Raw genomic sequence first — 14,216 nt, forward strand, 5'->3', positions numbered from 1 at the left:
CTTTCATTTCCTTTTAACTGAGACTGTTGCTCTCCACATGCCACTGATAAAGACCACTGCTTAGGATTTGTAAATTTCTTTTTTAATGATGACATTTAACATCCTTCTGCAGTATTACATCAACATCATTGCTTTAAGATCATGAGAAGGTACTGCAACAAAATATGACATAATATGTAGATTGCTCAGCATTTCATAAAAGATTTAAACAGTTTAAAATCTGTGCACCTTTCTCTCTCAGTTGGTATGTTATCAAAATGTCACTCAGTAACAATGCTATACCACACACACATAGTCCACTACTTACTCCCGAAAATTTCTTGAATCTGCAGTCATCTGAAAACAGATCTATATCCTCCTTCCTTGCCATGGGTTAATCAGTTTTTCATGCTCATTGGTAAGTAGTTAGGAAAAGAGAAAATAGCTATCCATTGGTACATATTTATCTTTCTTGAAGCTAGTTCCCTTTGTTTTAATTCCTAATCTGCCCAGGATGTATTCACCTCTTTTTGTGCTATGATAGGAACATTTCTTGTTTTGTTTTTATCACATGCTATTGAGCAGGATTTCCTTGATATCCTACTGACCACGTCCTTCATAATTTATCAGCTGGGACTTACTGCACTGCATGTACTCCATATGCATAGGCTAATGGCTAGTGTTGATGGTTACTAACATGGAGATTCTGTGTTTGATTGCCTAATGGGCCCAAGTTAGAAGCTGCTGGAACATAGATGCATAAAAACTGAATGCAAGCTGCTGAAGTGGCATCAAATAGAAGATATTGCATCTGGATGAGGGCAACACATTATGTGTACTGATTTTCTTTCATCAAATCACCTCAACTTGTAACTATCATGTAGTTGTCTACATCTATTTTACTTCTCCCATATTTGCCCTTATTTTAGACTGATTTATTATCCCCTTTGTTCTACCTTTTATAATCTATGTGTTTAATTTTTTATGTTTATCCAGTTTGTTAGGAGCATTTTTCTCTTGGTGTATCTTGTTTCTGGTAACTAATCCTTCCTTTTGTTCACCTTTCTTACTTCAGTTCTGATTTGTACTTTCATCTATAAATCTTTCATATAGTTTTGAGGATGGAGGAGCTTGTGGTTCCTAAATGATTGGCTTGATGTAACCATTTTGTCTGTTTATGTCTAATGATTTAGTAAGCAGAAATTCTGTCTAATGTTCCGATAGTGAATGTTATCATTTGTTACTTAACAAAGAGATCAATAAGCAATTAGCACAAGAGGAAAGAACTAAAGTGTTCTTCTATATTTTAAAGATTACACAACAAATTAGTACCTGTGTCTCCTGTGAGTAAGACATGCCTCTTGACAGAAAGTAACCTCTCAGTTACATAACCAAAACGGACAGTATCAGTAGTTGGTACTAACATTTCAAAAAAAGGCATTTCCCGATCAAATTGAAAAGCCGGCACTATGCTGCTCCAAAGGCTCATTCTTTTTTGTGGAATGTTTACATACACACTCCACAGATCATCAGCAGCTGGCAAACTGTAATTGGGAATCAATTAAGGATTATAGAATGAAATTAACAAAATACCACAATAGTATCTAGAAAGAATATAGATCTTACATCATATTAAGAAACAGCAGATAATATATTTCATAATAAAACAGTATTTCTATCTCATGACTAAATTTAATTTAAATTAAAGAAGGAAATAATAATAATAATAAGTCTCAATGAGGTTACAAACGATTATTACATACCATTCACCTGTGTTCAAAACAAAGGAGCATTTGCTACGGGTGGTCCACTAATGTATTTTTCAACTACAAGGTGTTTTCTATTACACTCACTGATCTTGCATAATAATAGATGAAAACTTTTGTTCTTTTGAATCCACACATATATAAAAGCATAAAACTACTCATGTTCTGAAGTTTGGAATATAGGAAATATTGTACCGTGCATCTGGATGGTCATCAAACTGCTCCTTCACGAAGATTTCAAATTTTTCTTGGGATGCATCAGTGAGGTTGCCACCAAGGGACCAAAGATATGAAAACACATAGGCCTGGCAGAGGAAATTTTTTATTCGAGAAGCATCAGACGTTTTATCAATACTTCCAGGTGACATAATTAGACTCTCCATCAGCCCACAAAGCATAGTAGCTTTGCTGATATCTGCCTAAAAAGTAATATAGTATAAATTTATATAACTCGACACAGTCAAAATCAAGTAAAATGTAAAAATGGTAGCCAGAAAAGTGAAAATAAATATGATCATCATGTGCAAAAGTGAAACTGGATGTTTATTAATATTTCATAGCTTTTGGTATTATTCTTTTGTGTCAAACAAGTGGGAAAGGTAAATGTGAATTCTTTTATGTCAAACAAGTGGGGAAGGTAAACATGAAGAGTTTGTTTAGCAGTGCAGTGTGAAATACTAATAATACTGGAGGTTGAAATATCAAACCTCATTTAAAAATGATAATTTTACTCTCTTATATTCTGGTCTCACTAATAGACTTACGAGGAATCACAGGGCCATCAGCTTATTAGTAGGAGGCTGCCATATGTGAACACTTAGTTCTTAGAAAGATAAAAGCTTGTTATTGTCATATGCCATCGAAATTATTATTCCAACAGAATGTAAAAGGAAATCATACCAATAAAGACAAAATTAAGAGCTAGGAAAGTGGCACTCTTTGCAAGCTTCAGTTTTGAATCACTAATAAAATTCAAAAAACACTACTCAATGAAAAAATATGTTTATAACAATAACATAACAGGAAACCAGATTGCTTCAAATCAGAGTGATACATGGACCTAAACCAGAAATGAAGAAAAGGAGTTTTCAAAGACGTCCTCCAGTTGAGTGTGCAGTCAGTATTTAAATCACAGAATCAATCTTTTTTTTTTCTTGCTATCATGTAGAGACTAATATCCTATACAGAACAAAGTGGATAGTAGCGTAGGATTTTATTTATTTATTATTCAATTTCTGGGGATATCTAATATCACACCTCATATTAGTGGGTAACCAATTAAAAGGTTTGTATTCTGCTCCACACTAATTTAAAAAATCATTTACAAAGCCAAAATTGTCAAAAAAGTGTTTTATAAAAGACCATTAGGAAAAGCTTTTCAGGTAGCCAGCAGTGTGCTCATAAAAACAAATGCACTAAAATTGCTTGTTTTGCAAACCAGTTGTAAACAGTCTTTGCTGGAGTTGGCTGATTACCAAAAGCAGAGCAAAGTAATTTGAGGCATTGTTATTGTGTTAGACCATTTTCATAAATTATTAAAAAATTGTCCCAGAAAAACCTTCACATGAAATTTCCAGTTTTACACAACACTGGTTGTTTAAATGCTCACTGTCAACAAACTGCTTGTCTATGAAGGTGATTTGATAAGTCTGGTAAATTTTTATGAAATAATGGAACATTTTTGTTGTGCCTTTGTGGGTGGTAAGCTTGTATAAAGAATTTCCACAATGTGCAGTGTACAGTTCACTGTTGACAGTCATCTGAATTGGTCAGTGACTTGACTGTGACTGAAATGGAGAGAACTGAGTTGCCTGTCAGTATTGGACTGCCACACAAATCAAAATAGAATTCAATGAAGTTCATGTGGTCTCTGTACCATATTCGAAGACCATTTACTTTTGGGTTAATATGATTTGAAATGTGGTTGTGCTGAAGATGAAGTGTGCTCCAGCCATCCAGTTCAGGTCAACACAAAGGAATCTATTGTCAGAATCTGTGATGCAGTAGTGCAAGACCAAAATTCATGAAATTGCTGAGACTGTAGGCATTTCAACTTATTGAGTGCATATCCTACATCCAGAATTGGCTGTGAAGAAGCTGTGTGTGAAGTTGATGCCATGATTGCTCACAAATCACCAAAAGCACATCCGGCATAACATTTCAGCACATGGTATGGTGATATTTAACCAGAATCTCCAAGAAATTTTGTGTCGATTTGTGACTTATGAAACCTGGATCCGTTATTTTACACCACAGTCAAAATGGCAGTCAAAACAAAATTCAATAGCTGGTGAAAGCACACTGAAGACTATTTTGTCAACTGGTAAGGTGATGGCCACTGCGTTTTGGGACTCCCAAGGTATTGTCCTCACAGATTACTTGGAAAAATTCAGAATCGTAATTGGACCCTATTATTTTTCATTCTTGGATGATATGAAACTTGCATTGGCTCAAAAAAGACCAAGGTTGGCACACAAAATAATAATCTTTCATCAGGGTAATACACCATCCCCCAACCCCCACATCAGCAATAACAACTGAAAAGTACATGAATCGAGCTTTGAATTAGTTCCTCATCCACCCTATTCTCCAGACTTAGCCATGAGTGACAATATTTTAGGCTATTGCTGAGAGGGGAGATGTGAGAGAGAAACTGCTGATGTAACCCATGATCGGCATTGCCAACACAGCTTGTAACATTTACTTCACTGCAGAATTACAATCCAACAACTGCTAGGCTATGCAGTTTATAGTGTTTGGTAGAATAGTGTACATGAGCTGTTCTGCATGAAAAATGTGTTTTTAGCACGGCATGAGATCCTTTCCCCTCCCCTTAGTGCTAATCCCTGCCACCACTCTGTGCCCACCAAACACATTTTGTTTAGCTCACTACATAATATATTTACAGGCCTTGGCATACAAAACCTTTGAAATTACTGAAGTACTGAATTATAAAGTACAAACAGGCACAGACGCTGTAAGTGAAAGTCGGTGCAAGAATTTCATTCTTCTCCTACTAGGTAGCAATTTTACTAACACTCGTAACATCCACTGACGTTCAAATCACAAATCCTTAAATTAACAAGAAAGAAATTTCAAAATTTTATGTCATATAATAGCCCTAGGTAAAAGGGAGGGATGTGCCATTAGTAACACTGTAGTGTTAGTAACTGAAAAGACTGTCACTTCTGATAATGATGTATGAGGCAAGTGAGCCATTTCCCAACACACTTCCACCACAAATTATACCTTAAAACATGTGGTTTTAATTTTATATTAACCTTGAAAATAGCAAGAATTTATAGTCTACATCGTGACATAAATTGAAAACTATGAAATACAGTGGAAACGGCAGGATTCCATCATCTTGGATGTTTCTAACATCTCGGATGTTTGTTTTCCATCTGCATCCATTTGCTGCATGGCATGGTTATGTACAAGCTAACATAGTAGCTTTTAGCATATTGAGTGATAAACAGCAAGCTTATTTGATGGTTTGTTCCAAAGTACAGCTGATGTCTTCAGTGTATAGCAAATGGAGTGACCGCAGCTTCCACCACTTAGGTTTAATTCATGTAGTTAATACCTTGTATGCCCTTGACTATCATCCATTAATTTTACTTACAATAGTCTTGCTCAGAACCTGTTGGCTGAAACTGGGGCATATTGTGCCTCTATCAACTGCTGCCAGTGTAGGCTGCTCCATTTGCTGTGTACCGCACTACAATTAACAGGACAGGACATGTTCAGTGAACAATTGTGTGATGGCTTGTTTGTCTTTGTTGCAGTCCTCAATAGTATTTGATGCATTGTGATAGCACTGATTATTATAAATGTAACAAATTGCTGGAACAGAGAAACACTGAAATCACAGTAGACTTAACTTTATTTCGTATTAATTGGTGTAAATAAGTACTACAGGTGAAGGAAAACTTGTGTGTATGTTCATGCACAGACCCATATGTGAGATTTCAACATCTTTCACTGTACTTTACAGTTTTTGGTTTAATTCATTTGTTCTACAACTTTTGCTTTTTTTCTGGGTGAGCGCAAAGGAAAGATCTCTCAAAAACATATGTTTTGATGTATAACTTATGGTTGTAGCATGTCAGAAAATGGGTCAATTACTCTGTACAGAGATATCAATTTCAGTTTTTTGATGAGTTTCTACTTGCTGTTACACATTTGTGGTATTTTAAGGACTGATAAAATTCATTACCACAAATTATTGAATAAACATTGTACTGTACATTTAATTTCCTTCATTTACACAGAATTTATACAGTGTATTGGAGACAGTGAGCATTTAAACAACCAGTGTTGTGTAAAACTAGAAATTTCATGTGAAGGTTTTTCTGGGACAATTTTTTTATAATTTATGAAAATGGTCTAACACAATAACAATGCCTCAAATTACTTTGCTCTGCTTTTGGTAATCAGCCAACTCCAGCAAAGACTGTTTACAACTGGTTTGCAAAATTTAGTCATGGTTGTGTTCTGTCAATGGTGAATTTCGTGAAAGTTGATCGATCCTGTTTTTTGTTCCAAAAAATATCAATGCTATGTGCAACATGATTAAAGAGGATGAGTATGTGGCTTACCATGAGATAGAGGCAACCATGTAGGAGCAAAAACACACAAAATTATGCTCATCGAACTTCCCCGTTGGTGCTACAGGTCAGGATTGTGATCGAGCTCAATAGCACAGTGAGTCAGCTTACAGTACAGTAGTTGTCATCTGCCTGGTCACTGCCTCTGCTATTCAGAGCCTTGACATGTCATTCACAGTGAAGTTTATGTGAGATACATTGGGTATTTCTGATACATGTCTGTCAGTAGTCTTCCCTAGACTTCATAGCAGTGACAGTGATTTCCAGAAGCTTACAAAAGGCAACCAATGAATACTGTGCTTGAGAACAGCACTCAGAGTGGAACTACATGGTATAATGTTTAGCACATAAGTAAACAATCCTGATGATCTTTTTCTTGATCTTTCATGCTACAAGGATTACAAGTTCCCCTTACGAACTGAAGTGACTAACAGCCAACGATGTGATTTTTGCTACACCAAGAGAAAAAATGTGATACAACTTACTGATCTTCTGGAGATACATGGAACCTGAAACACGAACTTTTGCTATCTTTTTCCTTTCTTGTTTTTTCATTTTGTCTCAAAGTTATAATGATTAACAAACTTATTCCAGAAACTGAAAAATTTATCACAAATGGAAACCATATGCACTGTTGTTGAAAAAAAAAGAAACTAAATTTTACCCAACTGACAGGCATAGTTGGCATAAAACACAATATTTTATCACACCAAATTCCACTGCAAGATAATATACTTATCAAACACTTACTTAGAACAAACTGATCAAAATGTGGTAAAACAGGTGTAAATATTGTGATAACTTTGTAAATAGCTACACTACAGTTAAGGTGAAACATTTTCGCCAAATCTGATGTTACTCCTACAATTTTACTATGAAATAACGTTATGCATGATGCTCATAAACTTCCAAAAATTCTCAGAAATGTAGTTTTATCCACGTAGATATCTACAGACATTAGGGGGAGTGATTGTCTGAACAAGGATACTACTGCCACGATTATACAAAGCATGAACTTATATCACGACTGATGCTATAGTGCAAAATATGTTTTTTGTTTAACACAGCATTTGAAAATACACAACATATCATGATGTATGCACAATCAACATGACAACCATGTTCAAACTCAATCATGTTTAAACTGTGTGTTTGTGTGTGTGTTTACATATATAAATGTCTGCTTGTGTCTGTGTATGTGCGGATGGATAAGTGTGTGTGTGAGAGTGTATACCTGTCCTTTTTTCCCCCTAAGGTAAGTCTTTCCGCTCCCGGGATTGGAATGACTCCTTACCCTCTCCCTTAAAACCCACATCCTTTCGTCTTTCGCTCTCCTTCCCTCTTTCCTGACGAAGCAACCATTGGTTGCGAAAGCTAGAATTTTGTGTGTATGTATGTGTTTGTTTGGGTTTCTATCAACCTGCCAGCGCTTTCGTATGGTAAGTCACATCATCTTTGTTTTTTTATATATATATATATATGTACCAAATCTGGCTGAAATTGGTCCAGTGGTATAGGAGGAAATGTTAAAAATACACGCACACTGATATGACTTACCAAACGAAAGTGCTGGCAGGTCGATAGACACACAAACAAACACAAACATACACACAAAATTCAAGCTTTCGCAACCAACGGTTGCTTCATCAGGAAAGAGGGAAGGAGAGGGAACGACGAAAGGATGTGGGTTTTAAGGGAGAGGGTAAGGAGTCATTCCAATCCCGGGAGCAGAAAGACTTACCTTAGGGGAAAAAAGGACAGGTATACACTAGCACACACACATATATCCATCCGTACATACACAGACACAAGCAGACATTTGTAAAGGCAAAGAGATTGGGCACAGAGGTCAGTCGAGGCGGAAGTAGAGTCAGTGTCGTCGTAACTGCTGTCTGCTTCACGTCTGCTGTGCAGCGAGCTACCTTAATTTAAGTATTAACTGTATTTTTCTTACTTGTCACTTCTTCTTCCGTGTGTATTTGCTTTTAGGAAGCTTTAATTGTCGAGTGCTATTAATAGTTCCATAGATTTTGTGTTTGTTTTGAATACAGTCAGAGGGAGTCCCTTTAGTCAACCATAGTGCCACTAGTGCTAGTGTTTGTTTGCAATACAGTCCAGAGACAGGTAGTGCTATTTTCATTGTTTTCTACAAGAAGTGCCTAGCAACCACAGTTTAGTGAATAAACAGCCGCCTTTAGTGAATTAGCAGTCTAGTTAAAGGTTGATTAACTCTCTTCAGTAAATTGATTCCTTAGGATGGATAGGATGTGTGACTGCTGTGTACGGACGCAGGAGGAGCTGGCCACTGTTCGCGAAAAGCTGAGCGTGTTGATGGCCGCGGTCAGCCGTCCTCAGGCTGCTGCCTCGGAGTGTAGCGGCAGTGGGGAGTCTGGTGCGTCACAAGGTACACCCCAGGTGTTACATGCTTCACCCACTGTCCCTGCTGCCGAGACATCTTCGCGTGTACTGGGCGCGGTTGGGCCACCCTCTCCCCAAGGGGAGTAGCGGGTTCAGCGGCGTTTGCGGCGCACGAGGCGGAGGGTCAATGTGGAGGCTGGCCGTGTGGCATCGCCCGCTCTGCCTGTGAGTGGACATGTGGCTGCTCCTTCAGCAAGGTCCGAGCAGGCACACGGAGGGAGGGGTTTATTAGTTATTGGGAGCTCCAACGTTAGGCAGGTGATGGAGCCCCTTAGGGAAATAGCGGGAAGGTCGGGGAAGAAGGCCAGTGTTCACTCTGTCTGCTTGCCGGGGGGGTCTCATCCGAGATGTGGAGGAGGCCCTACCGGCGGCGATAGAGAGCACTGGGTGCATCCGACTGCAAATTGTTGCTCATGTCGGCACCAATGACTCCTGCCGTCTGGGTTCAGAGGTCATACTCAGTTTGTACGGGCGGTTGGCGGAATTGGTGAAGGCGGAAAGCCTCGCTCGCAGGGTGAAATCAGAGCTAACTATTTGTAGCATCGTTCCCAGAACCTATCGCGGTCCTCTGGTTTGGAGCCGAGTGGAAGGCTTAAACCAGAGGCTCAGACGATTCTGCGGAGATCTGGGGTGCAAATTTCTCGACCTCCGCTATCGGGTGGAGAAATGTAGGGTCCCCCTGAATAGGTCAGGCGTGCACTACACGCCGGAAGCGGCTAGGAGGGTAGCGGAGTACATGTGGAGTGCACATGGCGGTTTTTTAGGCTAGAGAATCCCCTCCCTAGGCCCGACAAGACGCCTCCTGAGACGCAGCTAGGTAGGAGTAGGCAAAATGCAGCAGGGAATAACAATATTAATGTGCTAATAGTAAACTGCAGGAGTGTCTACAGAAAGGTCCCAGAACTGCTCTCATTAACAAACGGTCACAATGCTCATATAGTACTAGGGACAGAAAGTTGGCTGAAACCAGACGTAAATAGTAATGAAATCCTAAACTCAGATTGGAATGTATACTGCAGAGACAGGCTGGACAGTGAAAGGGGAGGCGTGTTTATAGTGATAAGAAGTGCAATAGTATCGAAGGAAATTGATTGAGATCCGAAATGTGAAATGATTTGGGTGAAGGTCACGGTTAAAGCAGGCTCAGACATGGTAATTGGATGTCTCTATAGGCCTCCTGGCTCAGCAGCTGTTGTGGCTGAGCACCTGAAGGATAATTTGGAAAATATTTCGAGTAGATTTCCCCACCATGTTATAGTTCTGGGTGGAGATTTTAATTTGCCGGATATAGTCTGGGAGACTCAGACGTTCATAACGGGTGGCAGGGACAAAGAATCTAGTGAAATTTTTTTAAGTGCTTTATCTGAAAACTACCTTGAGCAGTTAAACAGAGAACCGACTCGTGGCGATAACATATTAGACCTTCTGGTGACAAACAGACCCGAACTATTTGAAAAAGTTAACGCAGAACAGGGAATCAGCGATCATAAAGCGGTTACGGCATCGATGATTTCAGCCGTAAATAGGAATATTAAAAAGGGTAGGAAGATTTTTCTGTTTAGAAAAAGTGACAAAAAGCAGATTTCAGAGTACCTGTTGGCTCAACACAAAAGTTTTGTCTCAAGTACAGATAGTGTTGAGGATCAGTGGACAAAGTTCAAAACCGTCGTACATAATGCGTTAGATGAGTATGTGCCAAGCAAGATCGTAAGAGATGGAAAAGAGCCACCGTGGTACAACAACCGAGTTAGAAAACTGCTGCGGAAGCAAAGGGAACTTCACAGCAAACATAAACATAGCCAAAGCCTTGCAGACAAACAAAAATTACGCGAAGCAAAATGTAGTGTGAGGAGGGCTATGCGAGAGGCGTTCAATGAATTCGAAAGTAAAGTTCTATGTACTGACTTGGCAGAAAATCCTAAGAAATTTTGGTCTTATGTAAAAGCGGTAGGTGAATCAAAACAAAGTGTCCAGACACTCTGTGACCAAAATGGTACTGAAACAGAGGATGACAGACTAAAGGCCAAAATACTAAATGTCTTTTTCCAAAGTTGTTTCACAGAGGAAGATTGCACTGTAGTTCCTTCTCTAGATTGTCGCACAGATGACAAAATGGTAGATATCGAAATAGACGACAAAGGGATAGAGAAACAATTAAAATCGCTCAAAAGAAGAAAGCCCTCTGGATCTGATGGGATACCAGTTCAATTTTACACAGAGTACGCGGAGGAACTTGCCCCCCTTCTTGCAGCGGTGTACCGTAGGTCTCTAGAAGAGCGTAGTGTTCCAAAGGATTGGAAAAGGGCACAGGTCATCCCCGTTTTCAAGAAGGGATGTCGAGCAGATGTGCAGAACTATAGACCTATATCTCTAACGTCGATCAGTTGTAGAATTTTGGAACACGTATTGTGTTCGAGTATAATGACTTTTCTGGAGACTAGAAATCTACTCTGTAGGAATCAGCACGGGTTTCGAAAACGACCGTCATGTGAAACCCAGCTCGCGCTATTCGTCCACGAGACTCAGAGGGCAATAGACACGGGTTCACAGGTAGATGCCGTGTTTCTTGACTTCCGCAAGGCGTTCGATACAGTTCCCCACAGTCGTTTAATGAACAAAGTAAGAGCATATGGACTATCAGACCAATTGTGTGATTGGATTGAGGAGTTCCTAGATAACAGGACGCAGCATGTCATTCTCAATGGAGAGAAGTCTTCCGAAGTAAGAGTGATTTCAGGTGTGCCGCAGGGAAGTGTCATAGGGCCGTTGCTATTCACAATATACATAAATGACCTTGTGGATGACATCGGAAGTTCACTGAGGCTTTTTGCAGATGATGCTGTGGTGTATCGAGAGGTTGTAACAATGGAAAATTGTACTGAAATGCAGGAGGATCTGCAGCGAATTGACGCATGGAGCAGGGAATGGCAATTGAATCTCAATGTAGACAAATGTAATGTGCTGCGAATACACAGAAAGATAGATCCCTTATCATTTGGCTACAAAATAGCAGGTCAGCAACTGGAAGCAGTTAATACCACAAATTATCTGGGAGTACGCATTAGGAGTGATTTAAAATGGAATGATCATATAATGTTGATCGTCGGTAAAGCAGATGCCAGACTGAGATTCATTGGAAGAATCCTAAGGAAATGCAATCCGAAAACAAAGGAAGTAGGTTACATTACACTTGTTCGCCCACTGCTTGAATACTGCTCAGCAGTGTGGGATCCATACCAGATAGGGTTGATAGAAGATATAGAGAAGATCCAACGGAGAGCAGCGCGCTTCGTTACAGGATCATTTAGTAATCGTGAAAGCATTACGTGGATGATACATAAACTCCAGTGGAAGACTCTGCAGGAGAGACGCTCAGTAGCTCGGTACGGGCTTTTGTCAAAGTTTCGAGAACATACCTTCACCGAAGAGTCAAGCAGTATATTGCTCCCTCCTACGTATATCTTGCGAAGAGACCATGAGGATAAAATCAGAGAGATTAGAGCCCACACAGAGGCATACCGACAATCCTTCTTTCCACGAACAATACGAGACTGGAATAGAAGGGAGAACCGGTAGAGGTAGTCAAGGTACCCTCCGCCACGCACCGTCAGGTGGCTTGCGGAGTATGGATGTAGATGTAGATGTAGATGTAGAAGTATAGAGGCAAAGATGTTGAAAGAGAGGTGAGGTATGAGCGGCAGCAAATTGAAATTAGCGGGGATTGAGGCCTGGCGGATAACGAGAAGAGAGAATATACTGAAGGGCAAGTTCCCATCTCCGAAGTTCTGACAGGTTGGTGTTAGTGGGAAGTATCCAGATAACCCGGATGGTGTAACACTGTGCCAAGATGTGCTGGCTGTGCACCAAGGCATGTTTAGCCACAGGGTGATCCTCATTACCAACAAACACTGTCTGCCTGTGTCCATTCATGTGAATGGACAGTTTGTTGCTGGTCATTCCCACATAGAAAGCTTCACAGTGTAGGCAGGTCAGTCGGTAAATCACGTGGGTGCTTTCACACATGGCTCTGCCGTTGATCGTGTACACCTTCCGGGTTACAGGACTGGAGTAGGTGGTGGTGGGAGGGTGCATGGGACAGGTTTTACACCGGGGGCGGTTACAAGGGTAGGAGCCATAGGGTAGGGAAGGTGGTTTGGGGATTTCATAGGGATGAACTAAGAGGTTACGAAGGTTAGGTGGACGGCGGAAAGACACTCTTGGTGGAGTGGGGAGGATTTCATGAAGGATGGATCTCATTTCAGGGCAGTTGAGGAAGTCGTATCCCTGCTGGAGAGCCACATTTAGAGTCTGATCCAGTCCAGGAAAGTATCCTGTCACAAGTGGGACACTTTTGGGGTTCTTCTGTGGGAGTTTCTGGGTTTGAGGAGATGAAGAAGTGGCTCGGGTTATTTGCTTCTGTACCAGGTCGGGAGGGTAGTTGCAGGATGCGAAAGCTGTTTTCAGGTTGTTGGTGTAATGGTTCAGGGATTCCGGACTGAAGCAGATTCGTTTGCCACGAAGACCTAGGCTGTAAGGAAGGGACAGTTTGATGTGAGGATTACTTGAAGCTCCGCCTGGACATCAGGAATGGGATTACCTTGGCAAACTTTGTATGTAGTCTTGTCTGAAAGCTGACACAGTCCCTCAGCCACATACTCCCGACGATCAAGTACCCCCTACAAAACCTTTCACCTGACTCCATCAACCTCCTGACCCCACCAACACCCCGCACCACTACCTTCTACCTTCTTCCTAAAATTCACAAACCCAATCATCCCGGCAGTCCCATTGTAGCTGGTTACCAAGCCCCCACAGAACGTATCTCTGCCTACGTAGATCAACCACATATATATATGTGTGGATGGATATGTGTGTGTGTGTGCGCGCGAGTGTATACCCGTCCTTTTTTCCCCCTAAAGTAAGTCTTTCTGCTCCCGGGATTGGAATGACTCCTTACCCTCTCCCTTAAAACCCACATCCTTTCGTCTTTCCCTCTTTCCTGACGAGGCAACCGTTGGTTGCCAAAGCTAGAATTTTGTGTGTATGTTTGTGTTTGTTTGTGTGTCTATCGACCTGCCAGCGCTTTCAGTTGGTAAGTCACATCATCTTTGTTTTTACATACACTCCTGGAAATGGAAAAAAGAACACATTGACACCGGTGTGTCAGACCCACCATACTCGCTCCGGACACTGCGAGAGGGCTGTACAAGCAATGATCACACGCACGGCACAGCGGACACACCAGGAACCGCGGTGTTGGCTGTCGAATGGCGCTAGCTGCGCAGCATTTGTGCACCGCCGCCGTCAGTGTCAGCCAGTTTTCCGTGGCATACGGAGCTCCATCGCAGTCTTTAACACTGGTAGCATGCCGCGACAGCGTGGACGTGAACCGTATGTGCAGTTGACGGACTTTGAGCGAGGGCGTATAGTGGGCATGTGGGAG

General features: G+C 40.9%; 1 protein-coding gene across 1 annotated transcript in view; it reads right to left on the reverse strand.

Annotated features, from left to right (window-relative positions):
* The window catches only part of LOC124613475 (dynein axonemal heavy chain 6-like), a 984,594-nt gene that overhangs the window by 534,891 nt on the left and 435,487 nt on the right, over nt 1-14,216 (reverse strand). Inside the window, exons 91-92 of the mRNA XM_047142181.1 lie at nt 1,941-2,164; nt 1,312-1,523 (exon numbers count right to left, since the gene is read on the reverse strand). Of these exons, the coding sequence (XP_046998137.1) occupies nt 1,312-1,523; nt 1,941-2,164 (436 nt within the window). The remainder of the gene's footprint in view (nt 1-1,311; nt 1,524-1,940; nt 2,165-14,216) is intronic.

This window comes from Schistocerca americana, chromosome 4 (genome assembly GCF_021461395.2).
Source record: "Schistocerca americana isolate TAMUIC-IGC-003095 chromosome 4, iqSchAmer2.1, whole genome shotgun sequence".
Taxonomy (NCBI): domain Eukaryota; kingdom Metazoa; phylum Arthropoda; class Insecta; order Orthoptera; family Acrididae; genus Schistocerca; species Schistocerca americana.